This window comes from Acomys minous (assembly GCF_964271855.1).
Source record: "Acomys minous genome assembly, chromosome: 2".
NCBI classification, from domain to species: Eukaryota; Metazoa; Chordata; class Mammalia; order Rodentia; family Muridae; genus Acomys; species Acomys minous.
This window is the reverse complement of record NC_140484.1, coordinates 47,158,720-47,180,690: the sequence shown is the minus strand read 5'-3', so window position 1 is coordinate 47,180,690 and position 21,971 is coordinate 47,158,720. Positions and strand designations below refer to the sequence as shown.

At 41.3% G+C, this 21,971-nt stretch overlaps 1 protein-coding gene across 4 annotated transcripts in view; it reads right to left on the bottom strand.

Moving 5' to 3' along the window:
* Nucleotides 1-2,377: 2,377 nt before the first annotated feature.
* Nucleotides 2,378-21,971, bottom strand: part of MS4A13 (membrane spanning 4-domains A13) — a 31,445-nt gene continuing 11,851 nt past the window's right edge. The window contains exons 4-8 of one of the 4 annotated variants that reach the window (XM_084772290.1): nucleotides 21,782-21,838; nucleotides 17,238-17,357; nucleotides 14,071-14,137; nucleotides 8,815-8,910; nucleotides 2,378-2,960 (exon numbers count right to left, since the gene is read on the bottom strand). In XM_084772290.1, coding sequence (XP_084628416.1) covers nucleotides 2,923-2,960; nucleotides 8,815-8,910; nucleotides 14,071-14,137; nucleotides 17,238-17,357; nucleotides 21,782-21,838 — 378 coding nt within the window. In that variant the 3' untranslated portion in view covers nucleotides 2,378-2,922. Of the gene's footprint in view, nucleotides 2,961-8,814; nucleotides 8,911-12,969; nucleotides 13,605-13,659; nucleotides 13,723-14,070; nucleotides 14,138-17,237; nucleotides 17,358-21,781; nucleotides 21,839-21,971 lie in introns of those variants that run through there. The other 3 variants (XM_084772291.1, XM_084772289.1, XM_084772292.1) reach the window with 3 other exon arrangements.

The window sequence follows — 21,971 nt, the reverse complement described above, 5'->3', positions numbered from 1 at the left end:
TAAAATGCACACACAATTCTGAAGACTCCACATGATATAAAGCATGTTGCTAATAATTTTTACCTGCATCATTTAGATGCTTTTGATGTATTAAGTTAGACTGTGTTATCAAAATTAGACATATGTTTCTATTTACTCTCTTTAAATGGCTACTAGGGCAATTAAAAAGTATATGTGTGGCTTTTTTTACATTATCACTAGATAAAGCTGTCCTGTATCTTTCATGGTCTTGAAAATCACTCCCTTCTTTCAAGTTTTCTCACCTTCCAATGCTCTTCTTTGCCTCAATTTCTTCATTTTATCTTTAAAATTTTTTTTATTCCCTCTTCTCTTTCCTCTCTCAAAACTCTTCTTTTTCTCTTTCAAATTCATGGCCTCTTTTTTTCATGAATTGTTACATATATATATATATATATATGTGTGTGTGTGTGTGTGTGTGTGTGTGTGTGTGTGTGTGTGTATGTGTGTTCCTAAATATAACCTGGTCAGCATACACACTATCTCTTGTTATACACTTATATACACTGTTACAGTATATACACTGTTACTTGTATGCATATTTTCACGGCTGAGCATTCAGTATTAGACTGCCAATTGGTGTGCTCTTCCCAGAGGAAGATTATTTTTCTCCACTCTCAATATTCCTTAGTTGTCTGTGGTTCTTTGTATGGGGTTGAGGGCCCCTGGTCTTTCTTTTGTCCACTTTGACATGTCCGTTGTCACCATCCTTGTTCAGCTCCCTTTTGGGCAGTCACCTTGGTTGTGACATTATGGGTGTGACTTCTGACATTATGAAGAGACAGAATCTCACAGAAAACTTCCTGACCCTCTGGCTCTTACACTCTTGCTGTTACCTTACCCACAATGTTCCCTGATCATTAGGCATGGGAGTCATTTTCTAGATGTATCCATTAGGACAGGGGCCCATAACTACGTTTTGATCAGTTGTAGTTTCTTTAATGGTCTCTTTTACGTGTTTTTCTACATTTATATAAAATCACCATGAGATAAAATTGTCTCACCCCTCATCAGAAAAGCTTTGCAGTGGATGAGTGTTATTACAGAGACTAAGTGACTGAGAGATATATAACACACTCCAGTGCCCCCAAAGGAACACAGTGGAAGAGGGGTCAGAAACACTGTAAGAGCCAGAGGGCCGGGAAGATTCCTGGAGAACGGTGATTTTTAGACACAACAGGAATGTTGCATCTGTGAATTCTCAGCATCTGTGGTGATCTGCATAAGACTCTCACAAGACCAAACCTGCCAACATTTCAACACCACAACTGAAGAGCTCTCAAGGCTCCAAGCCCTGAGGAGATGCAGGTTGTCAACATCTATTTGGGGACTAAGAAACAACTTTATTTAGGCATGGGCCACTGGAACTTGCTCAGGCTCTATTGGTCAGCTCTACACTCAGGTACGTGTGGATAGCACTGAATGAACTCAGTATGTTATACAGTTTTTAGAAAATAGAGGAATGAATTTGAGAGAAAGATGTAAGGGAGGAAACTGTGGATAGCAAGGGGGGTAATGTGATCAAAATGTACTGTAGTGATGTGTGACAGTCTCAGCCTTCATGCTCTCTTCTTCCTCCTCTTCTTCCCCTCGTCTCCCTCCTCTTTTATCTCCTTTCCTCATTTTTCAACCTCCTCTTCACTTTCTTCCTCCTCTTGTTTCTTTTCCATCTTCTTCCTCTTCACCATTCTTCTATTATTCCTTCATTTCCTCCTCTTCTTCAGAAGAGGAATAGCCACTCTAACTTTTCCATTTGAAATGTCCTCCTACCTGTTAAGGCCCCAAAGTCCTAATCTCCTGTTTGGAGTTTTCACAAAATATCATTTTTTTTAATACCAGAAAGAACATCCTCTCTTTTGTTATATGCCCCTTTTCCATATGACTTGTAATACATGAATCATTCACAGTTGTGATTTCGTAACTGCTAGTTCCTCTCCTAAAACAAGACCTATCACGAGGCGCCTTGTGGATCTTTGGCAGTTCAAAGTTTAACACTTGCATTGCATACAGTAGACATTCAGAAATGTGATAAGGACTGAAATTTGTAGAACCAAGAAATCTGAATTGATAGTTATGGAGAACAACCAGTGTAATTCCTTGAGAAACAGGGGAGAAAACACCACTGTGGATGCAAAAACACCACTGTTCCTTAGCATCGCTTGCATTGCTGAGGACACTTTTCTGATGTCACGTTCCACATTAGAGGAACAAGTAAACTGCATACAGCACAGCTTCCTGGGAAATGCTCCTCAGTGTAGGAAAGCAGTTTGCTTCGTGATGGGCGTGAACATTAACTCAAATAATGAGAAGTAGAAAGCAGGGGAACGGGAAGGGAAAAAGGCAGCAGAGACATGCAGGGCAGAGAGGAACTTTAATGAGGACAGGACAAGCCATGGGACAATAAAGGCACTGAATTGTTGACACTTTGATCCTTGCTTTGTGGATGTACAAACTAGCTCGAGCAGAAGAATGCAGACTGTGGAATGAACTTCCCACCCACAGGGACAGAAACTATAGTTCTCCTCTGAATTACGGATTGTGCTCCAAGTTTCATAGCCCACACTCTACAGGTTACTAGAGGTTTTTATGGTCAGTCGCAGATGATCTGCTGGGGGAAAGCTGACAGTTGTTCAGAGCAGCTAGGTAGCAAGTGCTTTCCTGTGATAGTCTTCTACTTACTTACATAGGACAAGCTTTTTCCCCTGGAACCCAGAAGGTATGTGAGCAGACACTCCTTAAATACCAAGAGGTGACTTTCAACCCATTGTGAATTTCCTTCTGCACAAAATACATGGGTTATGCAGCAGCCTTGTTATACAGAAGTATCCTTGGCACCTATACCAAGTGTCAGCAGCCATCAAAGTTGCTCATGTCTCCAGCTGTGAGAAGCTGCCCCCCTCGTCTTCAGAAACAGACTCTAAAGTTTCCTCTTGACTTCTTTTCTGGAAAGAAAAAGCAGTCACTTACAGCTGATGTCCAGTGTTTCACATCATGTGAATAATAGAGAGTTAAAAAGACTCCAGACCACAGTGGTACTTATAGGGTATGACCCCAAGCACCATTTGTTCTCTTTCTGTTCTCATTCTCAATCCAATCTACCTTATTTTTAAGGCTCTACTGTATAACTTCTGATATACTTTCTGATATGTATTTTCCCGTGTGTGGCTTTTTTTTTTTTTTGCCTACATGTGTGTTTGTGTACCACTTGCATGCCTCATGCCTGAGGAGGCTAGAAGGGGGTGGGACAGGAGTTACAAATCATTGTGAACTGCCTTGTGGGTGCTTGGAATTGAGTCTGAGCCTGAGTCCTCTGGAAAAGCAACTGGTGCTCTTAACTACCGAATCAACTTCCTTCCTGATTTTTCTCTTGATTATTTATTTATTTATTTATTTATTTATTTATTTATTTATTTATTTATTCACTTTACATCCTGGTCATAGCCCCATCTTTCCTCTCCTCCCAGCCACGCCCTCCTTTCGTCTCCCCATCTCCTTTCCCCCCCCCCCCTACTCCTCAGGAAAAGGGAGCCCCCTCCCATCCACCCCAGCTCATCAAGTCCCATCAGGATTGAGCATGTGCTCTTCCCCTGAGGCCTGGCAAGGCAGTCCTGTCAGGGTGACGTGATCATAAAGCAGGCATCAGAGTCCATGTCAGAGACAGCCCTATTCCCCTTACTAGAGGGCCCACATGAATTCTGTGTTGCCCATAGGCTACATCTGTGTATGGGGCCTTGGTCCAGTCCATGCACGGTCCTTAGTTGGTGCTTTAGTTTCCATAAACCCCTCTGGGCCCTGGTTAGTTGGTTCTTTTGGCTTTGTTTTTTAAGCTCATGGGCTGCTTGAACTCAACACATATGCCATCACTCCCAGAATAATTTTAGCTTCATGTGCCATTTCCCAATGACTGGTCATTATTTCCCTTTACAGTATTATTTTGACTTTTAGGTAATCAATTCTTTTTTTTTTCTTTTCAGTCTTTCCGGCTAAGCTTGCATCCATGAACACTACAGTTCTATTTTAGTTTTGTTTTGTTTGAAACTTCATATGAATAGAACTAAAAGGTATGTATTTGGGAGAGTCTGCACCTTAGTGGGACCATAAATATCACCACCTGTCTGGCACCAGCCTCAAGACACAGGCTACTATATAATTTATTTTTTATTTAATTAATTTACTCAGATTACAACTCAATTGTTATCTCATCACTTGTATCTTTCCGTTCCTCCCTCCCTCCCACTTTCACCCTATTCCCCTCCCCTAGGTCTAAGACTGAGGGGGACCTCCTCCTCCACTTATATAATTTACTTGTAAAAATAGTAAAGGTACTACCATACAAATTTATCAAAGTACTTTGGGACTCTGGGAGCACAGAAGCATATGCAAATCATATAAGACCCAAGAACTTATTAAATACACCAGAGGATGAAAGAACATGACACCTTACTGGTACCCAGTGCTTACATCACCTTACACTGTGATGATGAAGACTACCAACCTGTACTCCGACTTCCTGTGTATGTGCCAAGGGAAGGACAAGAAGAGAATTTTTGATTGTCCCAGAAGCTTTGAGTTGTTGGTTTGGTCTCCATTTTTGATGTCGCCTTTTCAATGGTCATTTATTTGTTTACCTTTCACACTCATCTGGATCTGCTGTCCCCTTTTCTGTCCATTAATCTATCTAGACTTGGTGCTGTTCTTTCCCCTATGGCTTCCTGGTCCTATACCTTGCTTCTAAAGTTTGACTCAGCTCTGAAGCTTGGCCTAACTCTGACCCTGGGTCCTGACTCTGTAGCAGCAGTGTCTTCTGTAGACTTGTAACAGGGCCAGTTATCTAACCCTATGGAGATACTAGGTCTCTTTGAAATTCCAGGAACTCTGCTGTAGCCATTCTATAATGTATTAAGTGTGTGTGTGTGTGTGTGTGTGTGTGTGTGTGTATGTGTGTGTGCATGCATGTGTGTATATGTGTATTATTTACAGTATGATATGTAATGTATGATCTGAGAATTAATATTAGTAGTTAAGGTTAGATCAAGTGAACCTGTGTTTGCCATGGTGGGATGCCAGGAAGCTGAGACTGCTTGGAAAACTGCTACTAATGAAATAACCATTCTTTGTGTGAAATTATTGCTATTCAATAAATTCTGACATTATGGACAGATACAAGCATATTTATCTACATTTATTATACAGCATGCTTACACTTAAACCTCAGGATTCAACTTCCTTTTATATAAATTCTCTTTTTGTCCAGGCATCTTATTTAATGAGTCATTGTTGTCACCTTTTATACATATGTCCCCCAGCTTTTTGAAGTCTGTATTGACACATCCATATCCACTGGAAACAGTGAGAGTCGTGAAGCCAGCACAGCTGTTTGACACAGTCCCAGCAAAGCTGAGCCAAATGCTGCAATTGCTGTCATACTGACTCTTACTTTTGGTTTTGATCTCTGTGTGTCACATTCTTTGGGGGCTTTCTGCATTATGATTTATTTTATGTCTTTTCCCAAGAAAATTATGTCTGAATTTCTTTAGGATAGTCCTAAACATACTACCCCTTCTGCTTTCAGGAAGATAACCTTATTTTGCCTTGTTTGGAAGTCTTTGTTATGTCCTGGGGATTGTGATAAGCACAAAGATGCTGGAAATTTCTTTATGAGGCCATGACTCTAGAATCGTCTTGTATATCTACCAAGGTACTATCAATCTCAAATCATTTTAGACTACAGAAGTATTTATGGCATATGGCATTCTATTCTTCAGGAAAGTGAAATATTAAACAGATAGAAAAATATCTGAGCCAGTCTAGACGAGTTCTCAAGCCTTGAACAATGCATAGTGGTTGAGGTATACTTTGTGAGTTAGCCTAGCTTAAAAGTTTCAAAGCTCTCCTAGGCTGACTTGTTCTATTCATTTGTTTTCTCCTTGATTTTTAGTTAAAAGACCTCACTGTAAATGAGTGTGAGCCAGTCTCCTTAGGACTGGCAAATTCTTATGTTTGTTTTGTATTAACTTTATTTGGGTATTTTTTGTTTGTTTGTTTGTTATTTTGGTTTTTCCAAGTCAGGGTTTTGCTGTATGTATTCCTGGCTGTCCTGGACTCACTTTGTAGAGCAGGCTGGCCTCGAACTCACAGGGATCCACGTGCCTCTGCCTCCGGAGTGCTGGGATTAAAGGTGTGCACCACCACGCCTGGTTCTTTATATTAACTTTATATCACCTCTATATGTTATCAAAGGCAGTTTTAGGCACATTAACCTTGCTACTAAGTTTTTATTTTCTAGGGGCAATATACTGTAGACTACTTATAGGAGGAAACCTGTAATCTGATCCACTGCCACATCTATTGTTTTTTGAGTTTGCCTAGGGGGAGCTGTGCCAAGAGAACTCTAACACTACCCAACTTTTTTTGGGCTTTTCACAATCTTCAGGGCCAGATAAGGTTATTTCTTTGAGAAGAGAAATCCTTTTCTGGGGAAAAGACATTTATGAATCATAATGTAAAAAGACCCCCATGAATACAACATGTAGAGATTAGAAACCCAAAATGAAAGCCAGCTTGATAGCAAAAGCAGCATTTGGCTCAGCTTTGCTGGACTGTGTCGAACAGTTGTGCTGGCGTCATGGGTCTAGCCATCTTTCACTAATCATGGTTGCACTAGTGGGGATCTGTCAGCTTCTGGAGCTGGCTCCCCAGCACTGCCACTTTCTTTTTCAAGCATCACCTTCATTCTCTCCACCAAAACTACAGCTCCTGAGTGTTCATTGTTCTATTGCTCGTGAAGAGACACCATGACCACAACAACTCTTACAAAGGAAAGCATTTAATTGGAGCTGGCTTACAGGTTCAGAGGTTTAGTCTGTTACCCATCATGGTGGGAAGCATGGTGACACGCAGGCAGACATGGTGGTGGAAAAGGAGCCAAGAGTTTTACATCTGAATAAGAAGGCAGCAGGAAAAGAGAGTGGATCTGGGTCTCACTTGAGCATCTGATACATCGAAGCTCATCCTCAGTGACACACTTCTTTCAACAATGCCACACCTACTCCAACAAGGCCATGCCGCTCCCTATGAGCCTATGGGGGTCATTTTTTATCCAAACAACCTCACAGATAGTTTTTGTTCCTTGTATTTCTGTTGTTGTTTGAAACTGGGCATCTTAGATACTTGTTAGATACTTTAGATAAATATTAGCTAATTTAAATCAGTGGTTCCCAAACTTCCTAATACAGTTACTCATGTTGTGGTGACCCCAATCATAAAATTATTTTTGTTCCTACTTCATAACTGTAATTTTGTTACTAGTCTGAGCTGTACTGTAAATATCTGAGTTTTTCCTTTGGTCTTAGGTGACCCCTGTAAAGGGGTCATTGGACAGATTATAAAAATGCCACTTGGCTGGGCTGTAGTCTAGTGTGACTAGTGTGTACAAAAGACTTTAGGAAACAGAACTATCTGAGGGAAGACCACATAAAGGCACTGAAAGGCAAGGAGAGCGCTTTAGAGAAAACTAATCCTCCAGCACTTTGGTCTTGAACTTCTAAACTATAATTGCAAGAAAGTAAATTTTCTCGTTTAAGCTACATAATCTGTGGTTCTTTGCTGTGGTAGAACTAGAAATATAAGACATGCCTTTAGTCACTAAAGTCTTCTTAGTGTATTTGAGAAATGTTTGTAAAGTTTGGGTCATTCCATGTCCCCTGGAGGGGGAGACCTGGTGGCACTCAGAGGAAGGACAGCAGGTTACCAAGAAGAGACTTGATACCCTATGAGCATATACAGGGGGAGGTAATCCCCCTCAGGAACAGTCATAGGGGAGGGGGGATAAGGGGAAAATGGGAGGGGGGAAGAAGGGGAGGATACAAGGGATGGGCTAACCACTGAGATACAAGAATAAATTAATAAAAAAAAGGAAAAAAAAAAAGAAAAAAGTTTGGGTCATTTATGTACACTCTAGATTTCTCCTTATTTTTGGAGGTTTTTGAGCCAAGGTGGGTAGCTCAGTAGGACTGTCTCTTGTTTCCTTAATGCATGCAGAACTGTCAACATGTTTATATTTTGTTTTCTCAGACACAAGGATGAGGCTTTCAGCATAGTCCACAGTAGTGGCTATCTTCTTTAAATGTCTTTGTTGGGGTGTCTGTCAATTTTTTGTCTCAACAGTCATACGGTCTCCTATGATCTTACCTGGACTGAGTGCTTTGGTCTTACCTGCCTCTTTGTACCAAACTCTCTGCTGTTTCAGTAACACCCGCCCTAAGGAAACTTTCTATGTCATGCCTTGAGCAAAATCAGCCCCCCAAAGCAGTGAGGCTGCTGGTGCTCCAAGTCTTACCAATTACTTTACAATTTATAATTTACTTTATACTGTGGTTTGAGGTTCTGGATTGTATAAAGGGAAGCAAGCATCCCGAGCATCTGCATTCACCTCTGCTTCCTGACTGTGGATGCAGTGTGTGTTCTCTAGGTGTGTGTGTGTGTGTGTGTGTGTGTGTGTGTGTGTGTGTGTGTGTGTGTGTGATTAATTTGAATATGTGGAGATGATGAAAACAATATTAAAGAAAGAATCAATCACCTTTTCTGTGTTAAATAAGTTTTTAATTTTACAGTTTCATATATTACTCTTGTCATTTTGTTTTATACCCATATTTTATAGCAAAAGAAAACAAAAGGTAAAGCAAATATTACACAGTACATTGTTATTAGTTCCAGACAGTGGTAGAATGCCACATATCTCCTTAATTTTGCTTACTAGAAACCAAAAGCCCTTGAATTGGTAGAGAAAGCTCTTACCAAATTTGCACAGCCATAGATCGAGTATGTGAGGGCGATCCCGAATTCCAGGGGGTAGGAGACCAGCAAAATACGGGACACCTCCCTCCCCAGCTTCTGAAACCAGAAAACAGGGAGAGACGATATGTCATTATCTTTAGTGTGTGCCCACCCAAGAGGACCCTAGAGTAAAATTAAAAGAGAAGGACATAACAGCAGGTGGCTTTCTTTTCCTGTTTGACCTCCCTGAGCATTTTCAGGTGTTTGCTTTCAACTTTATTTGTCGTACTTTTATTTTCCCCAGTGCATTGTCTGTGGCCTCTGCACTTCGTCTTCTTCACTTTGCCTTCCTGTCATTCTTACAGCAACGTTTTAGTCTCCTGAATGTATTCACTATCTAAACTTTTCAGCGAATCTGGTTATTTATGGTTATTGTGGTTATTATTATTATTATGCTGCTGCTGCTGCTGACAATGATGATGATGATGGGGATGGTGGTGGATGTGATGTGTGTGTGTGTGTGTGTGTGTGTGTGTGTGTGTGTGTGTGTGTGTGTACACATTCATGCCATAATGCTTATCTGGAGGTCCAAGAGTTGGTTTCTTTCCTTACACTATGGGTTCCAGGATTGAATTTAGATCATCAGGTTTGGGAGGAAAGGCAAGTTTTGTTTTTTTTTCTTTTTGTTTTTGTTTTTAGTCTGCTGAGCCATCTAGTTGGCCTAGTTAAAATGTTATTAGTTTTTGTTCTATTTTCTTGTGTGTGTGTGTATTTTGTATATGCATGTATGTATGCAAATGTGCATATGTGTGACTGTATGTGTACATTGTGTGTGTGTTTGTAGAAACTCCTCTGAGATTGATGCTATAAACCATCCCTAATGATTTTTCCACCTTATTAAGCAAGGCAGAGCCTCTCAGTCAATCCCAGAACCCTCTGGTGTGGCTGGTCTTGCTATCCAATTTGCTGTTGAGATTCCCTGTCTGCTTTCCCAGGCTGGAATTACAGGTGTGCTGCTAGGCCCACCTAGCATTTGTGTGTGTTCTAGGGATCTGAAATCTTGTATGCATACTTGGACATTTAACATTCAAGCTAGCTCCCCAGCCCCCAGGCCTATGTTGCCTCTCAGAGGATGATGGTAAGCCTCTGTTGCTGAAGATATTACACATTTAAGTACATAGGACTCAGGTTATTTAAAGTAGGATAACCTGAAAGCCTTTTTCTTGTACTTTAGTTTTCATAGCACCACAAGTCCTATGTTAGATGCCATGTGAGGGATTTTTCTGTCCAGCTGTGATAACTATGAACAACATTGATGACCAACACGGCAAGATATCCTTAAAGGTGCAATAGTGGCACTTATATGCTGGCTGTAACCAATAGCTGTCTAATTGGTCTTAAGGCCTACTCAACAGGAGGAAAATCACGCCTGTTACCTGAAACTTAGCCAGTTTCCCCAGGGCTAGAGAGATCATGGATCTTACAAAAGAACCCACTACCACCGCTTTACTAGAGCAGCATAATTTCAAATTGTGTTTTAAAACTCACCCTTATACCCGTTATTAAATGTAGTTACCACTCCTCATCAAAACAAAGCTTCTCTTTACAGTAAATGGAAACCATCACAGAAAAACACAACTGGATATAATGCAGAGAGCAATGGATCATGGGGAGTTCGGCCCAGTGGGTACATCTACAACAAAGCTTGTGCACCCAATGCTAAGGAAGAGGGGCTGGAAAGATTGTACGAGCCAGAGGACCATGGGGGTGTGGTGTGATGTGAGACTGTTTTTGCCAGAAATGGCTGCCTAAACAAGACCTGAACAATGCCAAGTACAAGTGACATGTTAATACTGAACGATGAAATCTCATGGGATCCTATCCTTAGACAAGAAACTACAGACAGCTAATGACAGGTAATAAAAGGGAGAATTAGCCTCTCTTAGTGATGAGCCCCTTAATTGGTTGTCAAATACACAGAAGTCAGCTATTAAATCACACACACACACACACACACACACACACACACACACACACACACATAACAAAAACGGACTTAGCAGCTTATATTATATATTTGTGCATTTCTCTTTCTATATGTAATGGTAATAACCAAAGAAAAAGGCTATCCATTTGAGAGAAAGTGGGGGGCGGGGCATCAATGGTTGGGTAGAGAGAAAAGGAGGACTCGATGCAATCCTACTTTAATTAAAATATTTGAAAAGATTTGTTTTTATTTATATGTATGTTTGTGTGTGCACACATGTTCATGCCTGCTGAGGCCAAAAGAGTGCCTCAGATCCCTTGATGCTGAAGGGAGGCTCATAATACCCTGGTTGTGAGCCACCTAACACAGCTTCTAGGAATCAAACGAGGCATGCGCAAAAGCAGAAAGTGCTCTTAATTGTCAAGCTCTCTCTCTAGCCATGGTAATTCCACCCCCCCCTCTCTTGAGACAGAGTTTTGTGGAGCCCAAGCTGGCCTCGAACTTTCTGTGTATCCCAGGATGACCTGGAACTCACGATCTTACTGCCTCGCTTACCAGAGTGCCTTGGTGTCAGGCAGGCACCAACACGCTGGCTTGAGTGTGGGATTTTTTTCTTTTCTGGTGCTAATATTTGTGATTATGATTTTTTTCTGGTGATATTGGCTTTATTGAATTCAGCTCAGATCTATCAGTTGGGAGACAGTTGCTGTTTCTTCTACTCAGGTATGTTGCCAAGATGTCCGACAGCTAGCGGCGTCAGCTTTCTCAGGGCCTCCATTTCTCTCCTCAGCATTCCTTACCACGGAACACCACATAAGGCCTGGGTTTTCCTGTACTCTGAGGTGTTCGATGATCCAACTCCACCCGCTGCAGTCTTCAGTGCATTCTTCAACTGTGCTGTTTCTCCCAGCTTGCCTGCGCTGTTAGATACCATTTCCTACTAAGCTCACCTATCATCAACATCCTGGTCAGGACCTAGGCTATGTGATCTTCTTTGGGACACCTCCTAAGCCATCCAGTGTTATTGTCATCCCTTCCACAGCGAGCTGAGCACAGAGCAGTGTAATATTGATGACATGTAGTTACTGTCTGTCTGTCTGTCTATCTATCTATCTATCTATCTATCTATCTATCTAATCTATCATCTATTTTCCTACCTACCCACCTTTCTATTGCCTATCTATATATCTGTGTGTTAATATAGATTTATCTATGTATATTTTTATCCTGTATATAAATGCATATATGATATATCTATATATTATCTATCTTTATGTTATCTATGTATTAATGTGTATCTATTATCTATCTATATATTAATATGCATGTTATGTATCTATTATCTATCTACCTACTTATGTATGTATCTATGTTACTGTCACCCATTCTTCTGCCATTCAAACCTTCTATTTATTTATTTACTTATTATCATTTCTTCATATTATATTCTGATTGTTATTCTCTCACCCTTCCCCCTCTTCCACCCTATCCACTTACCCTAGGCTTCTGACAGGGAGGCCCTCCTCCCTCACCATCTGACCATAGCCTGTATTTCCTTCCTCTGTGTGCCCACAGGGCCACCCCACCAAAGGGAAGTGATTAAATCACGGGCACCAGAGTTAAGGTCAGAGGCAGTCCTCATTCCTCCCAACAACCTTGGAGAATGAATTGCCCATTGGCTATATCCGAACAGGGTGTCTGGGTTCTCTGCATGCATTGTCCTTGGTTGGTGAATCAGGCTGTGCAGTGCCCCTCCCCTTACCAGGGCCCAGATCTGCAGGCCTTGATGGTTTCCCTGTGGGGCTCCTGAACTCTCTGGGTCCTTCCATGCCCATACTCTTTCATCCAACTCTCAGCACTCCACCCAGATCCTGGCTTCAAGTCTCAGTATGTGTCCTGATCTGCCCCATGGTGGAGTCTCTCAGAAAACATCAATGTTGGGCTAATATCCAATTGTAAGTGAGTATATGCCATGTGTATCTTCTATGTCTGGGTTACCTCACTCAGGATGATCCTTTCTAGTTCCATACATTTGCCTGCAAATTTCAAGATTTCCTTGTTTTTAATAGCTTAGTAGTATTCCGTTGTGTAAATGTACCACAGTTTTTTTTATCCATTCTTTGGTTGAGGGACATCTAGGTTGTTTCCAGATTCTATTACAAATAAAGCTGCTATGAACATAATTGAGCAAATGTCCTTGTTTTATTGTGGAACATCTTTCGGGTATATGCCCAGGAGTGGTATAGCTGCGTCTTGATGTAGTACTATTGCCCATTTTCTGAGAAAGTGCCAGATTGATTTCCAAAGTGGTTGTGCAAGTTTGCACTCCCACCAGCAATGGAGGAGTGCTTTTGAATCACTTCCCCCTGGCGAGGCTGCCTTGCCAGGCCACAGGGGAAGAGGATGTGCTCAGTCCTAATGTGACTTGATGAGCTGAGGTGGGTGGGCAGAGGGATTCCCCTGTACTGAGGAATATGGGGGTGGGATGGGGGAAGAGGGAGGAAGGATGGGGCTGGAAGGAGAGGAGGGAGAGGGGCAGCTCTCTTTTGGCACAGGCCTCAAGTTAAGACAGACATTGGTTGTCCATTTTCACAAGTTCTCTGTCACCATTGTCTCAGCAGATCTTGCAGGCGTGTCAGGTTGCTGTTGGAAGGTTTTGTGGCTGGGTTGGTGGCCAGGTTTCTCTTTTCATAACCTGCAGAGTACCCACCTTCCTGCACCAAACAGACTACAGTGTAGGGGTGAAGGCTCCATGCAGGTACCAGCTCCACCTCTCTCTGTTCGGCGAGCTGTGTGGATGTTGGTTTCGGCAATGGTGTCCCTGCTGTCAGTTGTTGGAGAGAGACCCTCTGTTCTAGCATCCTCCTGGGCAGTTTAGGGCTCTCTATGGGACCACCTCAGCTAACGCAGCCCTTCTTCCCACCACTGGAAGCCTCTCCTGGCTACGGAAAGATGGCCAGTTCAGAGTCCATATCCTCCATTACTAGGACTCCTCACTAGGGTCAGAGATTCCAGAAAGTTTCCACTGCACTAGGTTTCCTCATGGCCCCCTGGATGCCCCCCCCCCAATTCCAGCTGTCTCTCCACACACTCTCTCTCCATTCCTTTCCCAACCTTATCCCTCTAACTCCCAACCCCACTCTCCTCCAGTCCACCCAAGGAATCTATTCTATCTTCACTTCCCAGAGAGGTCCATGTATCCTCCCCAGAGCCCTCCTCTTTACCCAGCCTCTCTGGGTCTGATTATCATGTACTTAACTGTTAATGTCCACGTATAAGTGAATACGTACCGTATTTGTCTTTCTGGGTCTGGGTTACATCACGCAGGTTGATTTTTTTCTGGTTGTATTCATTTGCCTGCAAATTTCATGATTTTTAAAAACAGCTGAATAACACTCTATTTTGTAAATGTACTACATTTTCTTTATCCATTCTTTAGTTGAGGAACATCTAGGTGTTTTCCAGTTAATGGGCCTTCTGAATAAAGCCACAATGAGTATACTTGAGCAAGTGTCCTTGTGGTCGAATGGAGGGTCCTTTGGGTTTATGCCCAAGAGTGGTATAGTTGGGTCTTGAGGTAGATTAGTTGCCAATTTTCCAAGGAACTGCCATATTGATTTCCATAGTTGCTGTACAATTTTACACTCCCACCGTCAGTGAAGGAGTGTTTCCCCTTCTCTGTTGGGGGATGGTCTGATGTATTTTGATGTTAATTACTGCTTTCTGTCTGTGATCCATCTTTTGCTTAATAAAAAGCCATCCCACCTGGGCAGGGCAGAGGAGATAGGTGGGGCTGGGAGAGAGAGGAATTCTGGGAAGAAGAAGGACTGCCACGAGAAAGAGGAGACCTGAAGGGAAGAGAGGAAGGCCGCCATGGGTTAGCTGGAGGAGAAGCACATGGCTGGTGGCGTGGATGGAGAAGCCAGCCCAGATGAAGAACCTTAGCAAGTATTTGGGATTATGGATGGGAGGGAGCTTGATAGAAGTTATTAGAAGCAGATGGCATGGGATTGAGGCAGGGATCCCATGCCTGCCCCACTATGGGAGGTAGTTTAGAAGATTGGTATCTGCCCTGCCCCAGGTTAACTAAGGTTATTTTAAAATATAACAAGTGTCTGTGTCTTGACTGATTGCTAGCCAGGCCTACAGATAGTACAGGTAATACAGATAAAAATTAAAAAACAATACTTCTCCAGATCCTCACAAGCATGAGCTGTCACTTGTCTTATTGAACTTAGCCATTCTGATGAGTATAAGATGGAATCTCAAAGTAGTTAGATCTGCATTTCCTTGATAGCTAAGGATGCCGAATATTTCCTTAAGTGTTTCTCTTTACTGAAAATTGGATTATTTGGTTTGTTAATGTCTGGTTTCTTGAGTTCTGTATCTCTTTTAGACATCTATCAGATGTGGAGTTAGTAAAAAGCCTCCCCCATTCAGTAGGCTGTCTCCCTGTCACACTCATGTTGTCCTTTGCCTTACAAAAGGTTTTCAGTTTCATGAGGTCTCACAGTTCAGTTAGTGGCTGAACTATCAATGTTCTGTTCAGACAGTTGTCTCCTGTGCCAATGCATTCTGGTTATTATTCTCCACTTTTTCTTCTATTAGATTTATTGTATCCAGTTTTATTGGACTTCAGTTTTGTGCAGGGTGATAAATATGGATCTATTTGAATTCTTCGTCATCCAGTTTTACCAGCATTATTTGGTAAGGATGCTTTCCCTCCCCTCTCCCAGTTTGTATTTCTTGTTTCTTTATAAAGAAATCAGGTGTCCATAGATGTGTGGATTTATGTCTGGGTCTTTTTCAGTTTGATTCCATTGATCACCATGTCTGTTTTTATGCCAATACCATGCAGTTTTATTACTATAGCTTTGCAGCGGAGCTTTAGATCAGGGATGGTGGTACTTCCAGCAGCAGGTCTTCTATTTTTCAGGATTTTTTTTTCTGAGACAGGGTTTCTCTGTGTTGCCCTGGCTGTCCTAGACTCACTCTGTAGACCAGGCTGGCTCGAACTCACAGTGATCCACCTGCCTCTGCTTCCCGAGTGCTGGGATTAAAGGTGTGCGCCACCACGCCTGGCTATTTTTCAGGATTGTTTTAGCTATCCTGGGTGCTTTGTTTTCCTATATGAAGTTGAGAATTGTTCTTTTAAGGTCTGTAAAGAATTGTGTTGATATTTGAATTGCATTGAATCTGTAGATTCCCTCTGATAAGATGGTTATTTTTACTAATTTAATCTTACTGATCTATGACCATGGGAGATCTTTCCTTCTGATGAATCTGAATTCTAAGCCAATAAAACCCAAGCAAATCTCTTGTGTTATCAACAAGGTTATTCACATTTATGGTAGTATGATGTATCACATGTCTGGGGTACAAAGAAACAAGACTGATGGACAGTTAGTGAGACACTAAAGCAAAATCTACATAAGATGCAAAAGCACGCCATTATGAGATAGCTATGTGAGGTCAGAGATAACTAGGTATTTATGGTTTAAACACATGTGGCAACATCAGAGCCCCTTTCCTGGTTTGGTGAAAGGTTTAGTGGTCCAGGAATGTACTCTTTTTGCACTAGGATGGAGGATGGCTTAGTCAGTAGAGTACTTGCAGGCAGGACAGAAAAAGTGAGCTCAATTTCCAGAACCCGAGAAAGAGAGGTGGGGCAAGTGCAGGTGCAGGGGGGAAAGCTAGGGTGTACACTTTGTGTTGGGGTGACAGAGACAGGTAAATCCCCATAGCTCACTAGCCAGCTAGCCTAGCCTGCTTGTGGAATTTCAGGCAGTGGCCCTATCTCAAAATTAAAAATGGACAATGCCTGAGAAAAAACACCTGAAGTTATTCTCTGGCCGTCACATATGTGCATGCAACATGCATGTATACATACATACAGAGGCACACAGCTCAGGAATCATCTTGGAAGAGGGGGCAATGAGCTTGTTAACAGCCATAGCTCACAGAGGTCCAGCATCATCTTTGTGTCTTCTGGACAAGCCAGGGCCACAGGACGCACAAATTCACAGCACCTGTGTTTTCTTGTAGCAGATGCCAGTTGCACACAAGGTCAAATGAATCAACATTCTACCATGAAAAGATTGGGGTGAGGCAGCTCAGGAGTCTCTATCCCTAACTAAGGGACTACTTTACAGTTGACAATTCTAGGCAAGGAGAATTAGTTTTCTTTAGGGACATAGCCCTAGGTAGCTTAAATATACTCCAGTGGACAGACTGACACCTGTGAATATAAGGGCAGCCCAAAATAGGCTCCACTGGTTATTGAAATAAATGAAACAGAAAAGTGAAACTGGGAACGGGAGATGAGAATGGATCTGAATGGAGTTGGGAGAAAAATGGGTGGTGAATATGATCAAACAATATTGTGTGAAATTTTCAAAGAATAAAATATTATTTCAAACATAAGTAGAAAGATGTTTCTATAGACTCAGTTACTTACTGCTTGTCCATAATTCCTATATGACACAGTACGGAAGCGAACCAATTCCACTATTGTCAGGCTTGCTGCAAAGACCGAAACAAGTATGCAGAGTATGTTCAGGGACAGGGCGCAGAGAAGCTGAAAAGAGACATGAAGTAACCATACAACATCAGAATAAGTATTTTGGATGTTTTTGTGTGTTCCTTTATTTGTCATTTTTAACTAGAAAAAAAATGAGTTAAAACTTCTTTATAGTTTGTGAAGCTTTCAAAGTGTGCTTGTGCTTGCCATTTTTCTGGTTTACATGAAATCTTATTAATTTAGAGGAGACATGAATTCATTATCACATTCTGCCAAATTTTGAATTCCATCAATTCTCAAACCTTTATATTTTATAATCCTGTGAGTCAGCTGTAAGAAAGATTGAGATGTTTGACTGAAAGATTTAAAAAATAAAGAAAACTGATTAAGAAATGGTGACTCTGTAGAAATAAAATCTAATAACAGTTGATATGTTTGAATCCTGGGTTTTAAAATCCTGCGCCAACAGGACACAACAAGAACATTTGCACAAACATATTCATAATAGCCAGAACCTGGAAACAGCCTAAGTGTTCCACAGTAGAAGAATGGATAAATAAACTGTGGTACATTTATACTATGGAATACTACTCAGCTATTAAAAACAAAGAATTCCAGAAATTTGTGGACAACTGGATTGAACTAGAAGTGATCATAATGAATGAGTTAACCCAGAAGCAAAAAGACTCAAATGGTATATACTCACTTATATCTGGACACTAGGCCAAGGGGCATGTCCCATGACAGTCTTCACTTACCAGGAAAGTGGGTCAGAGGGGAGGACATCCTATTGGGACTTTAGGTGAGAGAAGCATGGGAGAATGGGGAAATAGAAGGATCCAGAGGGTCCTAGAAACCTACAAGAAGAACATTATGATGGGCAGATCTGGGCCTGGGGTCCTGCTCAGACTATGGCACAAGCCAAGGACAATATGTGCAGTAAACTTCAAACCCCTACCCAGATCTAGCCAATGGACAGGATGCTATTCACAGTTGAGTGGAGAGTGGGGTCTGACTTTCACGCGAACTCTGGTGCCTCATATTTGACCACGTCCCCTGGATGGGGAGGCATGGTGACACTCAGAGGAAGGATAGCAGGCTCCCAAGAAGAGACTTGATACCCTATGAGCATATACAAGGGGAGAAGGTCCCCCTCAGTCATAGTCTTAGGGGAGGGGAGTAAGGGGAAAATGGGAGGGAGGGAGGAATGGGAGGATACAAGGGATGGGATAACAATTGAGATGTAATATGAATAAATAAAATATATTAAAAAATAAATCCTGGGCCAACCTATCAACATCTTTGGACAGACATCAGAATTATTTTTAAAGGATTTTGAGATTTTATTTATTCTTTGTTTATGGGTGCTTTGTCTGGATTCTTGTCAGTGTATCACATGTGCATAGTGCTCATGGAGGACAGAAGAGGATATCAGATGCCCTTGGACTTGAGTTGCAAATGGCTGTAAGCCACCATGTTGGTACTAGAGATTGAACATGAGTCCTCTGTAAGAGCAGCAATGTTCTTAATTCCTGAGCCATATGTCCATCCTTAGATTCTTATGTGTAAAAATTTAAAATTAGCACATTTAGCCCTATAGAAGCTACTAGAAGGAAGACTTCAACCCAAGGAGGCCAACTATACCCAGGAAAACACAGGAAAGAGATAACTTCACTTTAGCAAAACAAAACTAGACAAGCACACAAACACACTACCACAGCCAACATCAAAATAAAAGGACCTAACAGTCACTGGTCATTAATCTCTCTCAACATCAATGGTTTCAACTCTCCAATTAAAAGACACGGACTAACAGAATGGATGTGTAAATAAGACCCGGCCTTCTGCTGCATACGAGAAACACACCTCAAACACAAGGATAGGCATTACCTGAGAGTAAAGGGCTGGAAGGACGTCTTTGAAGTAAGCAGACACAAGAAGAAAGCTGGAGTAGCCATTCTAATATCTAATAAAATAGACTTTCAACCAAAGCTAATCAAAAGAGATGAGGAAAGACATTTCATACTCATCAGAGGAAATTTCAAAAGGTGACATTGCAATTCTGAACATCTATGCCCCAAAAGTGCACTCACATTTGTAAAAGAAACATTAATAAAGCTTAAACCACGCTTCAGTCCCACACATTAATAGTCGGAAACTTCAACACTCTCTTCTCATCAAAGGACATATCAATGAAATAGAAGCTAAACCATAAAATAATGACACTAAGAGATATCATGAATCAAATGGACCTATAGAAACCTACAGAACTTTTACCCAAACACAAATGATAATACCTTTTTCTAAGTACCTCATGGATCCTTCTCCAAAATTGACCATATAGTAGGTCACAAAGCAAGCCTCAACAGATACAAGAAGATTGAAATAATCCTATCAGAACACCACAGACTAAAGCTGAACCTCAACAAAAACAGAAGTAACAAAAAGCCTAAATCTATCAAGAAAATTGTCCATTTAGATTTTCAAATTTTGTGGCATATAGGCTTTTGAAGTAAGACCTAATGATTCTTTGCATTTGCTAGGTGTTTTTTGTTATCTTTCTCTTTTCGTTTATGATTTTGTTGATTTGGATAGTGTCTCTCTATCTTTTAGTTAGTTTTGTTAAGGATTTGTCTATCTTGTTTTTCTCAAAGAACCAGCTATTAGTTTCATTGATTCTTTGAATTGTTCTCCTTGTTTCTAATTTACTGATTTCAGCTCTGATTTTGATTATTGCCAGCCAACTACTCCTCTTGGGTGTGTCTGTTTCTTTTCTTTTTTCCCTAGGGCTTTCAGGTGTGCCATTAAGTTGCTTTAAGAGATGTTTTCAATCTCTCTATGAAGACACTTAGTACTATGAACTTTCCTCTTAGCATTGTGTCCCATTTGGGTATGTTGTACCTTCATTTTCATTGAATTTTAGGAAGTTACTAAAGGACATTTTCTCAACTATATTCATAGTAGTTTTATTCATAATAGCCAGAATCTAGAAACATCCTAGAGGTCCCTCAACCAAAGACTGGATAAAGAAACTGTAGTACATTTACACAATGGTATACTACTCAGCTATTAAAAACAAGGACATCTTGAAATTTGTAGGCAAATGGATGGAATTAGAAAGAATCATCCTGAGTGAGGTAACCCAGACCCAAAAGACACGTTTGGCATATACTGACTTTTAAGTGGATATTAGCCTGACATAGATGTCTTCTGAGACTCCACCCATCGGAGGACTGGGACAGATACTGTGGGACTCACAGCCAGACTCTGGGCAGAGTGCTGAGAGTAGTATGGAAGAGTGGGGGGAATGGAAGAACCCAGAGGGGGCCAGGAGCCCAACAGGGAGACTATCAAGGTCAGTAGATCTGGGCCCAGAGGGGCCTGAACAACCTGATGCACTAACCAAGGACAATGCATGCAGAGAACCTAGACCTCCCTTTTAAGATAAGCCAATGGACAGCTCATCCTCCCTGGATGCGTGGGGGTGGGGCGGGGGGAGGGACAGTGGGGGACTGCCTTTGATATGAATTCTGCTACCTGCAATTTGATCACTTCCCCCTTGGCAGGCACACAGAGGAAGGGGATGCAGGTTATCCAGATGAGACTTGATAGGCTGTGGTCAGATGGTGGGGGAGGAGGCCTCCCCCCTCTGTCAGAGGTCTAAGGGAGGGTAATAAGGTAGAAGAAGGAGGGAGGGTGAGAATTGGAAGATAAGAGTGAGAGGATAACAATAAGGATATAATGTGAATAAATTATAATAAAAATTTTAATTAGATCAATTGATTTCTAAGCTATCTTTTAGGTCTAAAATTTTAATGTTTTTTATTCCATCTACACCACGGAGAGATTTTTTTTTGTTGTTGGAAAATTCTCTACTTTGAAACAAAGTACAACCATATTCCCAGGTGGATAGACCAGAAAATGAAGTATTAGAGTACAGTAATGTTCACATGGAAGAGAGGCTTTAGATTCTGTAAATAATATTTAATCACACTATTCATAAGGGTAGAAATCCAAACAAAATTGTTATTTAAATTTAGATATTTTGTCAGGTAGTCATCATGATTGTTAGCTAGTGTATCTGGTCTACAGTAAGTAATCTGCTCTCAGGTTGTTATTTTTTCCCCTCATTTCCCCTCATTTAGGAGTGGTAGATTCCTTTATTGTTTGTTAAGAGACGATTTTTCCTTTATTCTAAAGATGTGTGTGTGTGTGTGTGTGTGTGTGTGTGTGTGTGTGTGTGTGTGTGCATGTGAGTGCATTTGCCTTAAGAAGCCAGAAAAGGGAGACCGATCTCTTGGAGTTACTGGAAGTTGTGAGCCAATGTGGGCACTGAGAACTGAACTCTGGTCTTTTGTAAGAGCAGCACATGCTTTTAATTGCTGAGCTATCTCTCTGGCCCCAACACTATCTTTTCACTAAATCTCTTTTTCTGTTTTGTGAAAACGTGTACTAGAGACATCCCAAGCTTTTCAACTTACCATGTATCTATTTTGATGGTTTGCTGCTCTTACTGTGCAGGCTCCTGAAATGATAAACTAGACACAAGCATATATTGGTAAATACTCATTGATAATGCTCAGCAATTTAAATATGCTTTGAAACAACTCTATCTTCCAGGCCAATAATTTTTCAGAATTATAATAGTAACAAAGAAGTAGAAGAGGTCGA